This window comes from Tachysurus fulvidraco, chromosome 18 (assembly GCF_022655615.1).
Source record: "Tachysurus fulvidraco isolate hzauxx_2018 chromosome 18, HZAU_PFXX_2.0, whole genome shotgun sequence".
In the NCBI taxonomy this organism is placed as follows: Eukaryota; Metazoa; Chordata; class Actinopteri; order Siluriformes; family Bagridae; genus Tachysurus; species Tachysurus fulvidraco.
Genome location: NC_062535.1, coordinates 18754844 through 18777359, shown reverse-complemented (window position 1 = coordinate 18777359; position 22516 = coordinate 18754844). Strand labels below are relative to the sequence as shown.

The window sequence follows — 22516 nt, the reverse complement described above, 5'->3', positions numbered from 1 at the left end:
GATCAGGACACAGAACAGGAACAGAGAACAACATGAACCAAACACCTACAACGACCAACACCAGGGAAGTGAACAGACAGAGTAGATATAGTGGACAGGAGCCAATAACCAAGCAGAGACGATTAGAGACATAGACAAGACACCTGGGGAAGAGATGGAATGTGATTAGTGTCCATGGTGAGCAATGAGTGGGCGGAGCAAAACAGTCAACACCAGGGAGAGACGGCAGACAGAAACAAGGGGAAAACACAGACAGACACACCACAATATTTCACTTTAATTAATTTAAATTCCAGATGCTTTAAATCCACATCTTTATAATGTTTAAGAATTTTGTTGTGGTTTTGTTAAAATCAGCTTTTAGAAAAACACAACTCACCACACGGGGGTTTGAGGAGCTTTTTAAGGATTGGGCTGAAGATGAGACTGAAAGTTGTAGAAAAATATAAGCAACCGTTTTAAAGATGACATTACGATATTTGAAAAAAAAAATCATAAAAACAAATAATATAAATAAATAAATGAATACAGTTTGTAAAGGGTGCTTGTCTCTATGGACCTCATGCATGTACATTTCTCTCTCCTTGGAGGATTAATGTCTCTGGAGACTTGTTTAATTTACTCTTATTTATTAAGTTAATAAATGCCCTGATTAATAGTGTTAATGTGTTTACAAATATGCATTTTAAAAATTATAATGTTATTTAGAGAAAAGTAAAATTTTGCAATTCTGTGTAATAAAATAAAAATGTAAAACATTATACATTATTATTATTATTATTATTATTATTATTATTATTATTATTATTATTATGGGGGGCATGGTGGCTTAGTGGTTAACACATTCACCTCACACCTACAGGGTTGGGGGTCCGATTCCCGCCTTGTGTGTGTGGAGTTTGCATGTTCTCCCCGTGACCCGAGGTAGTTCGCATAAGCGGTAGAAAATGAGTGAGAATGAGTGAGTATTATTATTATTATTATTATTATTATTATTATTATTATTATTATTGGACTCCTATTGGCTATTTATCCTATTGGCTCCTATTTATGGTGTTCACTATCAGATCTTCCTTTTATTTTGGGCATCTGGGCAGTGAATGTGTAGTGACTGGTTTCTGAGTGTGGAGTTTCCTGATCCACCAAATTTGTCAGTATTATGAAAATCAGGTCTAAAAGCATTTAGTCACCTTTAAAAGTCATGTGATGTGTAGTTTCTACAGGAAGTGTTTTGTGTGTGTGTGTGTGTGTGTGTGTGTGTGTGTGTGTGTGTGTGTGTGTGTGTGTGCGTGTGGGTGTGTGTGTGCTTGTATGTGTGTGTGTGTGTGTGTGTGTGTGTGTGTGTGTGTGTGTGTACATTTATATTACACACATAAGTGCCACCTCAGTGTTGTGCATAACATTCACTGTGTTCACCTTTCATGAGTTAATGTGTTAATAAAGTCAGAATTAAGTACATTAAGTAGTTGTGTGAATGGAATACAGTACCTTGGTTCTTCTTTTTCCACTGTATCAGTCCAGTAAATAAAAGGGCAATGAGAAGCAGCACGAGAACAACAGACACGGCAGTGATGACAAGTAAAGTTTGGAATCCTGGAAGAAAACAGAACAATTAAACTTTTAGGTTTGTGTCTATGGGAGTGTGTGTATATGTGTGTGAGTGCATGTGTGTGTATGTGTGCACATATGTGTGTGTTTCTGCGTGAGTATGTGCGTGACTTTATGTGTGAGTGTGTGCATATACGTATATGTGTGTGTTTCTGTGTGTCTGTGTATGTGCGTGCGTGTGTGTGCATGTGTTTGTGTGAGTGAGTGAGTGAGTGAGTGAGTGAGTGTGTGTGTGTGTGTGTGTGTGTGTGTGTGTGTGTGTGTGTGTGTGTGTGTGTGTGTGTGTGTGTGTGTGTGGGTGAAAGTGTAACTGAAGCTGATGTGGTTGTTTTGTGGCCTTCAGACTGGATGTTTAACTTGATGTAGCTGAAACTGGAATATTTGGTCTTATAGGAACTAAAGTCTGTATTCTTTCATGCTGATAAAAGCTTTGGCTGAAAAAGTTCTTGTAAAAAACATGAGTCTACACACTTTTGGTGATTATAAACTGAACACAATCCTGAGTTTATGTAGTTAGAGTTGTGTGTTGCAGTAACATTCTAACACTCTACATGTTTTACTGTGATGTGGACTTAACACTGTAAAGTTTTGTTTAGATTTAGAGTAGGTTTTATTACCCTGGGGGTAAACACCCATACTAACAACACTTCTACATTAGACTTGTGAAACCTTGTGAAACCTTGTGAAACGCTTCTAAATTAGACTTGTGAAACCTTCCTGTCAATTGTGTATTAATGAGGAGGTTGTTGCCCTCAAGACCACATGGAGTTGGCATCTACTCTTAGAATGTCTTAATATATCATGAAGCAGAGTCCAACTGGAGCTGGAACATCTCTAGATGTCTCAGGATTCTCACAGGGTTGGTCTCATCTCAGTGAAGGTCTGAAATCTACAATCTCTGGATGCCTCAGAATGTGGGTAGAAAGAGAGAAGCAGTGGAGAGGAATTAGCGTAGCTGATGTTCATAATATTAGCAAGCACTAGATGATAATGTGCATTTGGTCAGATGTATTAGAGCACAATATTATGGGATGTATTAAGTGTATGCTGATTAAAGAGGTAAGATTTTAATCTACATTTATTCAATTCAATTCATTTATATTGGAAAGTGTGTCTGAGCCCCGAACACTATCAGGAAGGCTGTTCCAAAGTTTGGAGCTAAATACGAAAATAACGTAATACGTCACGTAAGTAATAGCAGTTTGTAATAAATTCTAAACTGAACATGTAGCCAATGTAGAGATGATAAAATTGGGGTTATATGGTCATACTTTCTTGTCCTAGTGAGAACTCTAACAGCTGTATTTTGGACTAACTGTAAACTATTTATTAAAGATGCAGGACAACCACCTAGTAATGCATTACAATAGTCCTGTCTAGAGGTCATGAATGCATGAACTAGCTTCTCAGCATCAACAGACAGGATGTTTCTCAGCTTGGCAATATTTCTAAGGTGGAAGAAAGCTGTGTTTGTAATATGGTGATATGATTTTAAAGAAAGTTGCTGTCTAATAAACACCAGGTCTTTCACTGTCGAGCTACTAGTAACAGTACATCAACTGTGTACTGGTTTTTGGACCTATGAGTAGTATTTCTGTCTTATCAGAGTTTAACAACAGAAAATTACATGTCATCCAATATTTTATCTCTTTAACACACAGATCATTTGGTGTTGATGAGATATATAACTGTGTATATATATATATATATATATATATATATATATATATATATATATATATATATATATATATATATTCTGATACTTCATTAGGATCTAAATTAGGTTTCTTACTGATGGGCCTAATAACTGCCAACTTGAAGGATAAAGTCCATTCTTTATGTCTATATTACACTATATTTATTTCTCAAATCTGATTGTTCAGAAGTGTTGATTCATGTTTATCACAACAATTGACAACAGCACAACAGGTAAAAAGTAAACCATCTTATATTTTAATATAGTTTTTAAAAGTTACATTTTTGTCAAAAATATACGACCCCTGGAACATTCTATTCTGAATATGGAAATGTTTATTTATATATAAATAATATATAAATATTTTACTTTTTGTAAATATTTTATGATTTGTGTGCGTACTTCAATTTGATTTACCACCCCATCACACTAACTTTTATCAATAACTTTTATCAATAAATAATCTACTGTTGCATTAAATGACATCACAAAGCGGAGGTGACATCATTGGAGCCTTGACATCATTGGAGCCATGAACAAAAAAAGGCAAGTACTGACATTCCTCTACATTCTTTATTTGTTGATTTTTCATGTTAGGCAGCTTCCGTCAAGCTCAAACCAACCAGCCTGTCACGCAAGATAGAGAGGGAAAACAGATTTTTATGTATTTTTAACATTATTAATGCAAATAAAATTAGATTTCAGATGAAATGCACTATGCTAGGTGAGGAACTAGACCACAAGGGAGACCTGCGGGCATTTTGGGATGATATGTACCACCCAGTCTCATACCTCCTCGTCACATGTTTTTTTGTGACGTGGTGGTAAGGAATTTGACGGGTGGTTCTGCTTCCCATTTGAATGTGAATATGTGTGAAATCAAGGGATTCTGATATAGGTTCATATTTTGTATCTGTTAACCCTGTTTTGCTTATTCATTACCTCACTGTCACACAATCACTATGTCACTCAATCACTCTTTCACTCACTCTCTCTCTCACTCACTATGTCACTCACTCACTATGTCAATCATTCACTATGTCACTCACTCATCCACCCACTCATTCATTCACTTGAAAGAACAGCGGACAAGCTGGTGACCAACGGGCGTGACATACCCGATGCCCATGTGCTATATAAGGCCCTAACTGAAACATCTACAACTGTTAAGTTTTATGTACACTCTAAAAAATGATTCATGGGGTTAGTTTGTAAAACTTAAAATAAACAATATTTTCAGCATAAAATAATTAAGTTTGTAATATGTACTTGTATTGGTGAGTTGATAACTCATTTTAATAAGTCTTTCAAAATTAAAATAATGAATACTGTCTTAACTTAATTATATATCGATTTTGAACACAGACTTTTACCTTCTCGTAACAACAGAAAAATATTAAGTTAGTGAAACTTGTATATCTAGTGAGCATCTTTTAAAAAGTTGAGTAAAGGTGGAATTTGCCCGGACGTGTTTTTCTGCCAGAGAAGGACTAGGAGCCGGAGAAACAGGAGAATCGAGGCTATATAGGTAAGTTAATATTTTTGCTTTGTTTTAATCTCAGCAGTATGCACAAAAAATCGTTGACTTAAGTAAAGTTGTCCGCAGATTCACAGATTCGATTTTGCCGAGTCAATAACTCCGCTAAACGCTACACCTCTTTTCTCTCGTAGTAATGTAGTGAGGCGGCTACAACCGCGTTTTCCTCAAAATCAGCTCTTTCCTCCACGGTGGACAAAATACATATAAACCTAAATATGAAACAAAATGAATGCGGCAAACTTTACTTAAGTAAATCGTTGTTGTCACACACTAAACTGAAAAGACAGTTTGAGCTAAGCTAATTCATCGATTCTAAAGTTAATAGACATTTAGCTAGCTAGTGTGTTCAAAATAGGCATTATGTTTTGTTTTACAGTGGCAGCTAAATGATGTTAATTGATATCGAACATGTTTAGTGTCGTCCGAATTTAAAGTTTACACTGGGTTGATTAAGACTTACACACACACACACACACACACACACACACATATATATATATGCATACATGCATATACATACCTGAATACAAACAAAAATACATAAATACACACACACACAAATATACACTTTATTTATACATAAATAAATATATACATACATACTTACACACACACACACACACACACACACACACATATATACAGTATGTATACATACATATACATACATACATACATACATATATACTTACATACATACATACATCTGTAACAAGTTAAATAGTTAACTAATAAGCAAGTTAATTTAAGCACAATACCTAACATGACAATGTGTGTGCATGCCATCTTTATCTGCTGTGACGTTTTCACAGTTGATCCATCTTGTAACCTTGTAAACCTTGAGCTTTTTGTAAATTTGCCATTACAACATTTGAGTTTTTATTTTTCTTTCATATACAATCTGCAGCATTATGTTTGATGGTTAGGCAGCTGACACATTTCTTTAAGTTTGCAATTTTTCATGTGTAGTAAGTTTTAACTCCTAAGATTTAACTCATGTGTCTAATGTCCTGTTCCTTTCCTTGACTTAAAACACTGACATTGATTTTGATCTACTTAGGATGATGAGGTGCCACAAATTTTGACCCAGCCAACGCCAGTATTATTATTGAGGGAACGGAAGTCCTGCAAGACCTGGATGCATCCAGAGCCTGTGCCCTGCTAGGGCTGATATATGCCTCAACCTCAGCTACCCAAAGGAACTAAAAAATACTTTTGAGGTGTTTCAGAAAATAATTCTTGAGCTGGATGGTCTGAAAGCTAGGCCAAAGGTAATGTCTTTAAACAATAAACTGTTGTATTCCTGAAATGTTACATGTAAAAGTTTTGTTGTGCATACACATACAGAAGCTGTAATTTTGACAATTTTTTACATGAAGGTTACAGTGTTGTATTTGTTTGAGACTTTATGGCGGCTGTAGTTTATGTGTGTCACGGTGTGACACGGTGAAACAGAGGCGATTGAGGATCCAAGTGCAGTTTTAAGGATTTAATAAACAAAACACAAACAAACAGAAGGCAGGCAAAACAGATCGGGACACTGAACAGGAACGGCACAGACCAGATACAAACACAAACACGCAACGACCAACAACCGGGAAGTGAACAGACAAAGTAGATATAGTGGACAGGAGCCAATAACAAAGCAGAGACGATTAGAGACAAAGACAAGACACCTGGGAAGAGATGGAATGTGATTAGTGTCCATGGTGAGCAATGAGTGGGCGGAGCAAAACAATTAATACCAGGGAGAGACGGCAGACAGAAACAAGGGGAAAACACAGACAGACACATTACAATGTGATGAAGGTAAAATTTAATACTTTGCAAAAAATAAAACAAAAGGAAGAAAACTTTTAGTTTCAGCTAGGTGGACCCAATAATCTGGCAATTGTGTCTGTTGTAGGAATTCATTTTCCACGTTCCCTGTGATTTATTGTTATTTTATTTTATTCTGATATGTACCTACCAGAAAAATACTTACTTTTTTACTTGACTTTACTTGAAAAAAATACTTTAGTCCTGGATAATTATCTTTTGTCAAAGCATTGTTTTGTCAAAGCACTCTTCTTGTACATAAGTTGACATTGGTTTTATAATAAACCAGTTTCATCATAAAACTGGAATTGCTGTGTTATTTCTCCTGACTGAAGTGAAATAAGTTACTTGTACTCAAAAATTAAGGTAACAATTTGCATGGACATATCTAAGTAGAGTGGAATCAAAATAAAGAAGTTAGAATAGCTTAAATTATGTAATTTGACCACTTAATATCACCAAAACTTTGAAATTAAAATTAAGTTGTTTCAACTTAATTAAGCTCTTAGAGATTAAGTCAAATCATGTTGGTTGTACTAAACAAATTGGGTTAGTCTAACTATAAAAGGTACATGATATCTACTTAATAATGACTGAGTTGAAGCTACTTAAAAAGATGCATGCAAATTGTTACCTTAATTTTTTTTAAGTTGAGCCAGCGTTTTATTTTTTAGAGTGTATCATCTAAAGCTGTTGAGCAGGCAATGGAAAAGATGCCAGGCAAGATTCCACCAGTGCCATCCACATTGAAAACCTATCAAGTGGTCACATCCACACCTTTACTGGGAAATAAGTTGCATGTGCTCCATGCAAAATCAGCTAAGATGTCAATGCTTCACAACAAATCATTTTACTTTTAACATGACAGCCCAAATGGTGCCAACAGAAGCAATTGCTTGGGAAAGTGGAGATCTCATTGGGAAGTGGTGCATGCTTAAATATGACAATGACCTTTATCCTGAGATCATCATGGAGACAGACGAAACGCATGCCCTGGTAAAATGTATGCACCGTGTAGGTATCAACGGGTTCTTCTGGCCTCCAAAAGATGACTTGCTGTGGTATCTCTTCGATAATGTGCTCGAAATCATTCAAGCACCACAGCCTGTGACATCCCGCCACATGGAGATCCAAAGGGATGTGTGGATGCGACTCTCCATGTCACTGTAATGATGCTCTTTTTTCAGAGCATGACCAAAGTTTTCCATTAAATTTCCAGTGTTAATGTTTCCCCTCCCCAGTTTTATAAAGTTTAAAATAAGCATACCATAGAGATACACACTTTGTCCATACCAGCCTCTCACAGTGAAACACTCTGTGACATCAGTTACCACCCCATCACAGGGCCATTTTGTTAAAAATGTATGTAAAAGAAAATAAATTTTACATAAATTAATATTGAATGATGTTCTTGTTGTGTGGACTAATCAAATAAATGTAACTTTATTTGTATTTTTTAAGTCTATTGAAATGTCACATTCATAAAAAAACATTAGATTTTAAAAATATATTTTTCTTGTTTTACTAATCTTATGGCATACATATTGTCCGCGATGGGGTGATAAAAAATAGACTCCCTTGCCAGAATAAAATTGATAATATTAATAAGGATTTTGTGCCTGAGGTGTGAAAATATGTTTTTTGGAGGATTAACATATTTAAATTTGTAAGTAAAAAACAAAACAAAAAGTTTGTTCTTAATGAAAATGTCGACAATTGCAAGGTGGAAATGGCACCCGTTTCGTAGAATGACTCACATAGGTAAATAAAAAATAAAGTGATAAAATGTACTGCATTCATTGAATCAATTATTTTATTGATCATGCCTCTCAATTACATCTGGCCAGAGAATTTCATCAGCATCACAGAAAATTTTTCACGAGTCATGCATCGTGGGGGAAAATGCCTTGAATGCTGTATCCATCCTTGACATGCTTGTGCCTATACCACTATACCATTGCCCTCCAATCTCTTCAAACTCTTCTCCTCTTCCTACATCCTCAGCTCTTCTCGCTCTTCCTCCTACATCTTTAGCTCTTCTTTTTCTTTCTCTATCTCCTTTTTTCTCAATCTCCTCTTCCTCTTCCTCTTCACCCTCTACCCTGGCCACAACCTCTCACTCTTAAACCTCTTCTGTTTCCACTGCTCATACTTCTTTTTTTTTTCTTACTGTATCTCCTCATTTGTCTTCTTTGTTCTTCTTCTCTTCCCCTTTGTAGTTGTTGTAATTACGTAAGACAGCTGTATGAACAATTAGGAAATTGGCTTTTTCTGTGTTGAGTGGAATACTAACTCATCAGATAACAATTTGGCATTAATTGAAGACACAAGGTGTGAAACTAGCTATTTTACAATTCACAGAGTATTGTTTGTTGTGTTTTTAAAATGGTACAAAAATGCTTGTGATCTTTGTGAAGAACAATGAAAAAGTTACAGATGTTTTTACTGATATATTAAAGATATAGTTGGCTGTATGAACTGCTGTGATAAAATTAGGAATTTTTGTGCACAGTGTTTTGAGAAAATTATGCTTTTGACTTGTGATTTGTATGAAATGAAAGAGAATTTACTATCTGTTTAGGACAACTACTTGTTAAGTTACTAATTGTTAAGTAAACTAATTGTTTTGAGAGCTGTTACCTGAGTTTGGAGAAATGTACCAAATCGATTGAGAAAAACTGTAAATGAAATACACAAAAAAAATAAATAAATCATTACCACACTCTGACTTCGGGAACCTAATAGAAAATATCATGCACAGTACTCTCACTCACTCTTACTCATTTTCTACCACTTATCCGAACTACCTTGGGTCACGGGGGATCTCAGGCATCTCACGCACAGTAAATAAGTGCAATTTAAAAAATATAAAACCTCAAAAACCCTTAGATAAAATGCTATTGCATACCGGAGAAATACAGCCATCCGCCATACCAAATCAAAGATACAGTACTGGTTCGGTAATAAACCGGATACAAATGGACATCGGGTAACTAAAGAACGCTGACAGGGGGAATACAAAACAATTAACACTACACAGCCTGACATTTAACTAGCATCCCACGTAAGATGGATAAAACAAACTCACGTACCTGAGGATAGACAGTCTGTCGCAACAGAGCTTGTTTTGACCCTTTTTGTTCCTTTGTGAAGCACTACAATAAAGTGTACGTGTGGCATTAACCTATTGTATACCCACAGCAAAACCGCTTAGCCATGCTGCTAAGAGCCTCTTACCTCCCAGGTAACTGAAGGTAACTGGAAACAAAGTAACAGCCAGTTAGTCCATACAAGGGCGTCTACATCACACTGCTCCAGCTTCTATTTGTCTGAAGGAAGTGCGAACAGACGCCTGGGGCTTGGCCAGCGTGGTTACAGAGATGTAACCTGGTGTAGTTCCCTTTTGAGGGAACTCGACGCTGCGTCTGTGCTGACTCTATGGGAACGGCAATACCCACGCCGCCATGCACCGGTCGATGACTGCACCAGAGGCCATGAGAGAGAAGGCCCTGCAGTACCTGGGACCCTGGAGTGGGGTCCAAGTCCAGGTCATAGAATCTGATAAAGGTGTGCGGAGAGGACAATCCTGCCGCAGCACAAATGTCTTCAAGGGGGACACCCCTGGCCAAGGCACTGGACAATGCGATACCCTGAATGGAGTGAGCCCTGATGCCGAGAGGTGAGGAAAGACCGCACACCTCATAGGCCTGAATAATGGCCTCCACTACCCAGTGTGCCAGGCACTGATTGAAAACCGGATTACCCCTATTCCGGCCTCCAAAACAGACTAAAAGTTACGCCACGAGCTAGAGCGGTGGACATAAGTGACTCTTGGCGTTGCCCCTGACCTACCACATCTCTCCCACTTTCCATGCCTCGCTGCTGAAACCCACTGGCGGTCCGAGAGGGGACCGGGAGGGGCCTACTGATCCATCAGGTCCGCCACCGCTGCTGGTCGACGGCGAGGAAGCTTACCAGGTCTGCACCTTACTTGACTCCAGACGCCAGAGAGGTCATCTCGAATATCTGGTCGATTGGGAGGGGTACAGCCCAGAGGAACGCTCCTGGGTAAGGGCGAGAGACGTCCTCGACCCGTCACTCACCGCCAAGTTCCACCGAGACCATCCGCACAGACTGGCCCCTCGACCTCGTGGAAGACCACGGAGTCGCACACATCCTCGCTTCGGGAGCCGCTTGCAGGGGGGTGTACACCAATTCAACACTTGTTTGACTGTATATTTGTAATCTCACCCCCAGTTCCACCCATATGAGGATGGGTTCCCCTTTGAGTCCTGTTCCTCTCAAGGTTTCTTCCTTACCAATTTAAGGGAGATTTTCCTTGCCACTGCTGCCTGAGTCACCTCAGACTTGCTCATTGGGGATAAATAAATACATACATACATACATACATACATACATACATACATACATACATACATACATACATACATACATACACACTGTGAACTATATACATCTTAATTTTTAACAATATTAGTTCTTTTTTCTCCTTATGTTTAACTTCTGTTCGATGTTAATGTTCTGTAAAGCTGCTTTGAGACAAAGCCCATTGTAAAAAGCACTATACTTTCAATTCAATTCAATTCAAGTTTATTTGTATAGCGCTTTTTACAATAGACATTGTCTCAAAGCAGCTTTACAGAACATAAACATAGAGCAGAAGGTAAACATAATTAATGATAAAGGAAATAACGAATAATAAAAGTAAAAGAATTGACAGAATAAAAATTCTAGATTATTATTAGATATAAATAGTTCACAATGTGTATGTATTTATGAGCAAGTCTGAGGTGACTCAGGCAGCAGTGGCAAGGAAAAACTCCTTAAATTGGTAAAGGAAGAAACCTTGAGAGGAACCGGACTCAAGGGGGAACCCATCCTCATATGGGTGACTCTGGGGGTGTGATTGTAATATACAGTCAAACAAATGTTGTATTGGTGTAAGGATCATGGACTTCAGATATCCTTAGTATCACAGAGTCTAACTGAAGATGTCTCAGGATTCTTAGAGTCGGCCTCGGCTCAGTGGACGTCCAAAGGCTTCGTCCCACAGAGGACGTTGGGAGCTGGTACAATGTCTGGATGCCTCGGGATGGGTAAAAAGAGAGAAGCAGTGGAGAGGGATTAACATATCTGCTGTTCATAAAAATGTGCAGGTCTGATGTACTGGTGCATGATATTATGGGATGTATTATGTGTACGCCTGACTAAAGAGATGAGTTTTTAATCTACATTTAAACTGGGAAAGTGTGTCTGAGTCCCGAACACTATCAGGAAGACTATTCCAAAGTTTGGGAGCTAGATAAGAAAACGCTCTACCACCTTTAGTAGACTTAGATATTCTGGGAACTAGCAGAAGTCCTGAGTTTTGTGATCTCAGAGAGCGTGAAGGATTGTAACATGTTAGAAGACTAGTTAGATACATGGGAGCTAAACCATTAAGAGCCTTGTATGTAAGTATAAGCAGTTTGTAATCAATTCTAAACTTAAAAGGTAGCCAGTGTAGAGATGATAAAATTGGGGCTATATGGTCATACTTTCTTGTCCTAGTGAGAACTCTGGCAGCTGCATTTTGGACTAACTGTAACCTATTTATTAATAGTCCAGTCTAGAGGTCATGAATGAATGAACTAGCTTCTCAGCATCAGATACAGACAGGATGTTTCTCAGCTTGGCAATATTTCTAAGGTGGAAAAATGCTGTTTTGGTAGTATGAGCGATATGATTTTTAAAAGACAAGTTGCAGTCTAATATAACACCGAGGTCTTTCACTGTCGAGCTACTAGTAACAGTACATCCCTCTAAATGGAAGTTAAGTTGTGAGAGTTTCTGTGCACTGGTTTTTGGACCTATGAGTAGTATTTCTGTCTTATCAGAGTTTAACAACAGAAAATTGCAGCTCATCCAGTCTTTTATCTCTCTAAGGCATTGAGTTAATTTGGACACTGTGGCTATTTCATCTGGTTTTGATGAGATATATAACTGTGTGTCGTCAGCATAACAATGGAAACTAATCCCATGTCTTCTAATAATATTCCCTAATGGAAGCATGTATATCGAGAAAAGCAGAGGTCCTAGAACTGATCCTTGAGGGACCCCATGATTAACTGGTAGTAGACTGGAGGATTCACCATTTAATTCTACAAAATGGTATCAGTCTGACAGGTAGGATCTAAATCAACTTAAAGCCTGTCCATGAATATCTGTTTAATTTTTAAGCGATCTAGAAGAATGTTGTGGTCTATAGTGTCGAATGCAGCACTAAGGTCAAGTAGAACTAATAGTGACATACAGTCTTGGTCCGAAGCTAAGAACAATTCATTTGTAACTTTAACAAGTGCAGTTTCTGTGCTTTGATGGGGCCTGAAACCTGACTGAAACTCTTCAAGGATGTTGCTCTCCTGTAAGAAGGAGCTCAGTTGGACAGACACAACCTTTTCAAGTATTTTAGACATAAACGGAAGGTGTGAGATAGGTCTGTAATTTGATAGTTCATTAGGATCTAAATTAGGTTTTTTGATGAGTGGCCTAATAACTGCCAACTTAAAAGACTTCAGGACGTAACCTAAAGATAACGTGGAGTTAATGATATTAAGAAGAGGCTCACCAGCTTTATGTAACACTTCTTTCAGTAGTTTAGTTTGGCTAGTGAACATGTTGTTGATTTAGCTGTAGTAATAAGTTTGTCTAACTCTTCCTGTCCTGTACTTGTAAAGCTCTGTAAAGCCTTAGGTGAGATCGTGTCACTAGTTGCTCTCATATCTATACAAATAAACTTGAATTGAATTGAATTGAGTTTCCGGACTGCATCTCCCATAATCCTCTCACCAGGACTGATTACACCACCACCTGCTGCCAATCACCCACTTCCTATATAGCTGCACTTGAACTTGACCTCAGTGCAAAGTCTCGATTTGCCCCAGCTGTCAGTCTGAGTGTTCTCTGTCCCGTGTTTACCCGGTTTGTTACTTTGCTCTGTTTTCCCTGTCTGTCGTTTGTTTGTTGCCTGCCCTGACCTACTGCCTGTTCTTCGATTACGATTTCTGCATTCTCTACATTGTTGTGTTTGCCGGTGTTGATCTTTGCCTGTTGTTTACAAGTGAGTTAATAAAGCTTGCATATGGATCCCCTGCATTACGACCCATCATTACACCTATTTTGTTTCATATTGTACTGCAAATTTGTAAGTATATATATAATAGAATTATTCTGTGGTGTTCAACATTTTAGAGTTTTTTTCTGTTTTTGTGAATATTTAAAGTTTTGGGTACCTAAAAGCAGTGTTGTAATGTAACGGAGTACAAATACTTCATTACTGTACTTAAGTAGAAATTTCACATATCTGTACATTACTTCGATATTTAAATTTGTCAACTTTCACTTTTACTCCACTACATTTCCTAGATAAAATGTATACTTTTACTCCGCTATATTTCCACTAAGCATCTTTGTTACTCGTTACTACAAAATAAAATCAGAAGAAATGTGTGTGACTGCAATAAGGGAGGTTTGGTGAATCACTGCTCCTAGATTTCATTACGCTCCTTACGCTCTATTTCAGTGTAATGTTTCCCAAAGAGGCAGAAGCACAACTGAAAATGCCATGGAAAAAAGCACAGCATTCACTAAATTCCAGGGGTTTCGTTACCACGACGTAAAGTGGGCGTGTTTCCGGGGGTCTTGGAAAAATGCATTCTTTCAAAAAAAAGAGCATACTACAAAGGACAAAACAGTCATACAGGTAGATTTATTTTAGAAAACAAATAAACAACCAAAAACTACGGTTATGGTTAGGGTTAGAGTTAGGGTTAAATTAGATAATAGACCATGCCTACCCGATAACGCAATATCTGTTACACTGTTCTGAACTCCCTGGAAATAAGTGCCTGCCATGGAAGCACCTACTGGAGGACCTCCCATTATCGTAGACCAAGGGTGGCCAACCAGTCAGAGACCAGAATCCACATTTTTTTTCCCTGCCATTTTGAGAGCAAACATGACACAGATTGTTTACTCAAATGATCTTGCTCCTAATGGGAAACTTGAACTCAAGCGAAGCGATTATGCACAATAAAAAGACACAAATACAAACTTTGATATGAACGTAAGAGCCGCATGAAACTGGGCAAAGAGCAACATGCAGCTCGGGAGCCGCGGGTTGGCCGCCCCTGTTATAGACGACCACCCCAACGATATTGGTGAACAGGGTGAAGAAGATAACATTATACACCCGTGGCCGTATTTGCAAGAAATGTTTCTGTACATTGGAATGAAAGATTCTAAAGATACAAGAGCGCATATACAAGATGAAGTGCCTCTTATACCTACCGGAAATCTCTTTTCTACTTTTTACTTTTACTTCAAATTAAATATACATATATATTATATGTACATTAAATATCAGATACTTTAAGACTTTTACTTGAGTAATATTCAAAAAGGTAACTTTCACTTCTACCAAAGTCTTTTTCTAGTATGATACTTGTACTTTTACTCAAGTATCGCTTTCTACTTTATACAACACTGCAAAAGGTACAACTGAATTAATAGGTTTCAAACAGGAGAGTTTTATCATAGATTTTCTTTCAAACTTCAGTTCAGTGCTGCAAAATAAAATCCGGATGCTGACAATTTGTTCAATCATCTTCATGGTGGGTTGTGGAATGATGTAATATGTCAAAAATCTAGTAAAAACATCAGCAGCTTGATGATGATGCTCACAGTACTCCCACCGAGGTTATTCAGGCCATCTTTCATGCAATTCTATGCAGTCTTGATCAAATTGAGGTTTTTGATGGTCTTCCTATTGTCAGTACTGGAAATGTGACTTCTGCTCTGTAAACAAGAGCGCATATGAGGGTAAAGGTGACTACAGAGATGGGTTTGAAACACATATCTGCAGTCAACCAAAAGTGAGATTTAAAATAAGGTTTGGTAAAATAGATCAAAACAGTTTTAGACATTTATTTACAATGAGGTTTTAGTGATACTTACAAACCGAAATTGAAGGGAGAACATTAATTTGTAATGAGTAAGCTCTGCCCACAATTCACACCTTAAAGGAGATTGAAACTACTCCTGATCTATCAGCTGAGAGAATTACAAAGCTACAACTCTATAAGATCACCAATTTTCCTATCAACTGTATAATAAGAAAACAATGCTTTTGTCAAGATCAACAAGATCAAAAAATATTGTGACACATTGTGTGTGTTTCCCCCTAGTCACGACTGTCGTGCCTGTTGCTCTAGTGCTGCTTCTCATTGGCCTTTTATCAGCTGGAGTGATATGGTGGAAAAAAAAGACCAAAGGTACTGTAAACAAACAAGCACATTTTAATTTATATTCACACAACATGTTAAAGTGTTAATGTGTTTTCTTTTCAAACAAGTGCAGAAACAACCAATGCAGCCAAAGTCACATGAATTAACTTTCTCATGCCTATTTACATGAGAAAGTATGAAAAATATGTGAAAGATGGTGTAATGTGCAATCGTTCGTCTAGCATGCATATCACTGCACCCACAAAACAACTGATCAAAAGTCAGACAAATTATATAAATTAGTACAGCAATTCTTCAAAGATGCTAAGTGTAGATAAGATATTCATTAACACATGGAAATATACAGTAGTTACTCCACACTATGGATGTGAAATGAATGGATTGTGATTTTGTTCATTGTCTTTAGAGAATGTGATTTAAAGCAATCTCTTCTCTCTTCAGGCTCTGGAACAGTGACACAATCTTCCAGAGAGGTACAGGCCAGTGATTTGTTTCAGATGTTACTTTCACAAACAATTTACTTACAAACATTTTAATAATTTTTATTTTCCATTTCAGACAAATGAAGATTATGAAAATTATCAAAATTTGCATCCTGTTCAAACAAAAGAAAATGACAAGGGTTTAGACCCAACCACCAGCCAATCAGATTCAGTCTACCAGAATCTGTCCTATATCAATAAACATTAAGATTCTGGATACTTCTGTTTGCTAGCCAAGTGGACTGGTTTGAGCTGTCAAACTGATTAATGTAACCCCATTGTTTGTTTCTTTCCACAAGTTTTTGTATCTTTTTTTGTGAAATACTCTTTTGTGCTTTGGATCATTTCAAATGTTTTTTTATGAAGGACAAATCACACACTATTTGCATTGTATGTTTGCTAATGGAAGTCTCAAGGTAGCTGGTCATGTGAATAACGAGAGTTGCTCTATAAAGATATTCAGCTCATGTCTGGCTTTATTTTTAAGCCTGGCACTTGATTCCCGTGGCTCAGGCCATGGCTCATCATGGCGCTCACAATTGGTGGAGTATGAGACAGGAATCCTCTTTCTCTCTCCCTCTCCAGCAACTCCATAGGTCGCATTTTGGACTTGGAAGCTTGTTTCACAATTTCTTCCTAGCAAAACAACAACCTAATGTTGTCTTTTGCATCCTTTAAACAGTTGGTAAAGTAAGTTTTCAAATCAGATTTAATCTGTATTTGCAACTTTGGAACTTTGTAGTATTAAATTTTAATTATTTCTCATATTGCCCTCCAACTACTTTATTGTAAATCCACAAACAGGCTCTAAGCAGGACCTATGATGCACTTAACAAATATGATTCAACATCTTTAGATCTACTTAAAAATAATACAGAGACAGGTGTAGACAAACCATATTCAAAGGACAACTGTGACAAAATAATTCAGGGACTTTATTAATCAAGCAATTGCCTTAGACATGCTGTAATACAATTTGGCCTAACATCAGACTTTTTAAGATTAAAGCTGACAGATCCCACATGATAGATGACAGCAGTCTCCCTCAGCTCTGCTGCATATGTTCTGGACATGACATATGTTCTAGACCTTCTCTGGGCTTTTTGGAGAGGTGGTACAGTATAGAGCCATCTCCATTTATTGCATTGTTTAGTGTGTTAAAACAATGCAAAATTATGAAAATAAAAGGAAAATTACAGTTTTTTTGGATTGCTTAGCACGATTTTCAAAACAGGGCCCGTGTTTTCAAAACACTACACACAATTAGCACAACCACACACAATTAGCAAAACACTACAGATCATAATTAAACACTCTTGTAAAAACTATACACTTCTGTTTAAAAACCACACTTTGTTACCATATGAAACACACATTTTTCACATTACTATACTCTGTGTTGTAAGGGCCCATATGGGGCTTATACACAATTTTGCATGACACTTTTCTTCAGAGAGTTTTATGAATGGATGGAGAGGAGATCCAGCATGAGTTCATTTACCTAGATGAGGCTGGGTTCAACCTGACGAGAACACGAAGGAGGGGAAGAATCATCATTGGCCACAGGGCTATAGTCAATGTCCCAGGGCAACATGGGGGTATTATAACACTGTGTGCAGACATGACACAGAATGGGGTCCTCCACCGCCATGTCCATACGGGACCTTACAACACAGCACTCATACTTACATTCTTGGACCAATTGCACAAGATAACAGCAGCAAATCAAATCGATCATATGCAATACATTGTTGTCTGGGACAATGTGTCTTTCCACCACTCTGCTCTGGTTCAGAACTGGTTTCAGCAACATCCACATTTCACTGTCCTATATCTTCCACCATACTCTCCATTCCTCAACCCTATAGTTTTTCTCGGCATGGTGGTGGAAGGTATATGATCTCCGTCTCCAGGCTGAGGTACCCCTCATCCAAGCCATGGAGGAGGCCTGTGACCAGATGGAGGTTGCAGCAATGCAAGGATGGATTCGTCATTCACGACGTTTCTTTCCAAGGTGTCTTGCTAATGACAACTTTGCCTGCGATGTTGATGAAATTCTCTGGCCAGATCCAGCTAGGCGAAGAGACAATGTCTAGTTTTTTTTTTGTATTTTTTTACCATAAACTTACAGTACATGTCAACATTTTGGGCGTGTTGACAAATAAGTGAGTTTCTTCAGTCTGCAACATTGGTCTTGTGTAGTGTTTGGTGAATTTACATTATATTTGTACTTTATTGATGGTAGCCTACTCTAATCATAGGGAAGTAGAAGTGCTAAAAGTGTTGTAGGTTTATCACAGCAGAGTGTAACTCGTGCAAACAGAGTATAGTAATGTGAAACGTGTGTGTTTCATATGGTAACAAAGTGTGGTTTTTAATTCAATTCAATTCAATTCAATTCAAGTTTATTTGTATAGCGCTTTTTACAATAGACATTGTCTCAAAGCAGCTTTACAGAACATAAACATAGAGCAGAAGGTAAACATAATTAATGATAAAGGAAATAACGAATAATAAAAGAAATAAGAATTAACAGAATAAAAATTCTAGATTATTATTAGATGTATATAGTTCACAGTGTGTATGTATTTATTCCCCTATGAGCAAGTCTGAGGTGACTCAGGCAGCAGTGGCAAGGAAAAACTCCCTTAAATTGGTAAAGGAAGAAACCTTGAGAGGAACCGGACTCAAGGGGGAACCCATCCTCATATGGGTTTTTAAACAGAAGTGTATAGTTTTTACAAGAGTGTTTAATTATGCAAGGGATCTGTAGTGTTTTGCTAATTGTGTGTGTGGTTTTGCTAATTGTGTGTAGTGTTTTGAAAACACGGGCCCTGTTTTGAAAATCGTGCTTAAGCAATCCAAAAAAACTGTAACATGAGAAAATATAAAAATAATGGAATTCACTACTGAATATTTCTTTTCCAGTTAATGTAAAGGAGCACAGGAAAACATATTATATTATCCATATTATAATAAGGGTGTGGTTTAGCTCTTGTTTTACAGTTAAACAGTTTGACACATTGTCCTACTGGGTGTTGATGAAGTACAGAGTTCATGTGTTCACACATATAGACTGAGGTGTTAAGACGACTCTGTACACAGAACATGAACTGTGTTTATCCTCATGCTAACACACCCTGATCTCTTTAATAACATCTGAGAATTGTTCTAGTTTTTATAGGCTTTTAGAGAACCATTGTGTTGTGATCCATTTTTTTTCAGCAGTAATTCAGCTGTGGTATTAAATACACAAGTACACAATACAAAAACATCACCAGTTAATGAAGTAAATGTCAGCAAAGATGCATGACTTGAACCCGCTAGCATGATTACATACAGGATGTGCTGGGCATGTTAGCGTCACAAGCTAAGCGCTTTCCTTTCTCAGTTTTTAAATAAAAGCAGCTTTTTAATAGACGTGCTCTGAATGTAACTGACAATGTAAACCCACAGTTGTAGCATAAAGAAGAAGGAAATGGTGACAATTCTGTTACAAAGAGCACTTTATAGTAGAGGATATCATTCTGTCATGAAGCTGAATATTTATATTAATAAAATATTTAATAATATTTTCAGCATGTTTTTAGATTTTATTTAATGTGATTAGATAAAAATATTTTGTTTTCTCTCTTTCCTTGTCTGAGTATTTGCACTATTTCAGAAGAAGTGACTAATACCAAAACAACAGCAACACTTGTTAACCACATCCACTTCTGCTGACATTACTTTTTGCTCAGCGGTTGGACATGAGAGACTTAACTTTTGAGTATATATTTAGCAGTAAGGAGGTTTTCTGGAAGTGTTTGATTACAGATATCAGGGAAGTGTTTTATAATCACTACACAGGAAGTGACACATCACCCATGTGGTGTATGAGTATGTTGAGTGGTGGTTAGTACATCTACTAATATGCTAATTAATGATGTAAAGTGTTTGACATACAGCTCACAAGAACAGCTTCACTCTTATGTAGTCTGATAGAAGTGACAGAAGGCCTCGACTGCACTACAAAGAACAAGATTTCTGACGTTCTTGTACTTGAGCAGAGTTTTAATCCACATAATGATGTCATTGTATTGCAGAAGATCTCAGGAATCAAACAAAAATATTACTGTCTGTTCCTTCGGTTCACATAATGTCAAGGTCTTCACTTTATGACCATCACAAGCCATTATGGGCTTTAATCTTCAACAAGGATGCAGTGATTATTGAAGGTCAAGGCTTTGCTCTAATGTAGAAATCCCTGGAGCACATCTAGTTTCAGACTGGTACATTTTACAAACTATTATATACTCAAACTCTCTACAGACTGAGAGGAAAAACAAAGACGTGACATCACAGTTACGTTGCAGTACACAACTCCACTGGTCATTAGTTTAGTATCAGAAACATGTTTTCTGTTCTTTTGTTTCTGTTACATTGACAGCAGATGTTGTAACAACGACACTCAACACTTCACACAGACTTGCTGAGTGGTTTTCTGTCAGCAGCTCAAAAGTGGAAGTGGACATGATGTTGCTTTCTACTAACGCCACACCTAAAGACGATCAGTCACAGAGACAAGGACAGTGCTGGAGTGTCGTATAACTAATATTTTATTATTTATTATTTTCTGAGTCTGGATTTAGAATGAAGATCCTCCTCATCTTCACCTTCTTCCTGATTCCAGGTAAGTAAAAGCACTTCACATTAATCTTCATTGTAAGTGTAACATTAAAGAATTGGACATTTAGCACAGACCTTGTATTCATGGGCTCCTGTGTTTAATGTAGTGAAGTTCAGGGCTGCTGAGACTTTGTGTTTAGCTTCAAAAGCACACAGAGGAGCTTCACTTCACTTAGTACATGAAGAAAAGTACATGTTTAAGTGACCACGTGACCACGACACAAGTGAACATGATCTCTGTTTATTTACAGTGTAAAACTGAAGAGTTGTTCTAACACTAGTCCTTAACTACATGTCACATGTTTAAAGATCAGGGCTGATGTTTTATCAGAGCGGTCGACCTGCAACCTCATCTCTCTTCTTCCTGTTAATCAACACAAAATGTGGCTTTAATATCTTTATCAAGTAAAGCAGATATCAGATGTCTGACATGTTTGATATAGATTATTAGGATGAGAGTTTGGTGTTTATAACACGTGTATTATACATGTAATAATACGTGTATATGATATTCTAACACACACGTATCTCTTGTGTACCTTCCTCTTCTCTTACACTGATGCACCATCTTCCTGGATCATATTTCATTCCACTGTATATTATTCTCCAGCTGGTACTGATGATGTAACTACAGTAACTGGATACAGAGGAAGATCAGTTCAGATTAAATGTCCCTATGAATCTGGATATGAAGATTACAACAAGTATCTCTGCAGAGGTGAATGTCCCTATGGGGGGAATAAAGACATTCCGGTTCAATCTGGATCTCCTGCTAAAGACCCCAGATTTTCTCTGTATGATAACAAAACAGCCCGAGTCTTCACCGTCACCATCACTGATCTGAGACCTGAGGATGGAAACACTTACTGGTGTGCGATAGATCGGAAATTATCACCTGATATTTACAGAGAGATTGTCCTGCAGGTTAAAACAGGTGAGTGTTACACAGAGAATAAATAAATCTCACACATTATTTCACTGATTATTAAATATTGTTATTGAGGCAGATTATGTGCAGTGTGTCCCAAACATCTCCATACAGAGAGGAAACTAACACTTTAGTATTATTTATTCTAATGTCTTTTACTCACTCACACACACACACACACACACACACACACACACACACACACACACACACAGACATTCACCGACACACACACACCAATTCACACACACACCAAAACACACACACAGACAGACTCTCTCTCTCTCTCTCTCTCTCTCTCTCTCTCTCTCTCTCTCTCTCTCTCTCTCTCACACACACACACACACACACACACACACACACACACACACACACACACACACACACACACACACACTCACTCACTCTCTGTCTCTCACACACTCACACACACACACACACACACACACACACACACACACACACTCA

The 22516-nt window shown here is 37.5% G+C and overlaps 2 protein-coding genes and 1 long non-coding RNA gene across 8 annotated transcripts in view; 2 read left to right on the top strand and 1 right to left on the bottom strand.

Annotated features, from left to right (window-relative positions):
- Positions 1-22516, bottom strand: part of LOC113643843 (CMRF35-like molecule 8) — an 85148-nt gene that overhangs the window by 15710 nt on the left and 46922 nt on the right. The window contains exons 4-5 of one of the 4 annotated variants that reach the window (XM_047803605.1): positions 1489-1593; positions 380-426 (exon numbers count right to left, since the gene is read on the bottom strand). The exons of 2 other annotated variants lie outside the window; for them this stretch is intronic. In XM_047803605.1, coding sequence (XP_047659561.1) covers positions 380-426; positions 1489-1593 — 152 coding nt within the window. The remainder of the gene's footprint in view (positions 1-379; positions 427-1488; positions 1594-22516) is intronic. One more of the 4 variants, XM_047803610.1, reaches the window with a different exon arrangement.
- The window catches only part of LOC113646534 (CMRF35-like molecule 3), a 254033-nt gene that overhangs the window by 220908 nt on the left and 10609 nt on the right, over positions 1-22516 (top strand). The window lies entirely within an intron of this gene.
- On the top strand, positions 13605-17632 carry LOC125139456. 2 transcript variants are annotated; one of them, XR_007138506.1, is made up of 4 exons: positions 13605-13785; positions 15911-15997; positions 16412-16443; positions 16529-17632. It is a non-coding gene; the product is annotated as an uncharacterized LOC125139456 (long non-coding RNA). The 2 variants fall into 2 exon arrangements; XR_007138507.1 differs by having other exon boundaries at positions 13605-13869.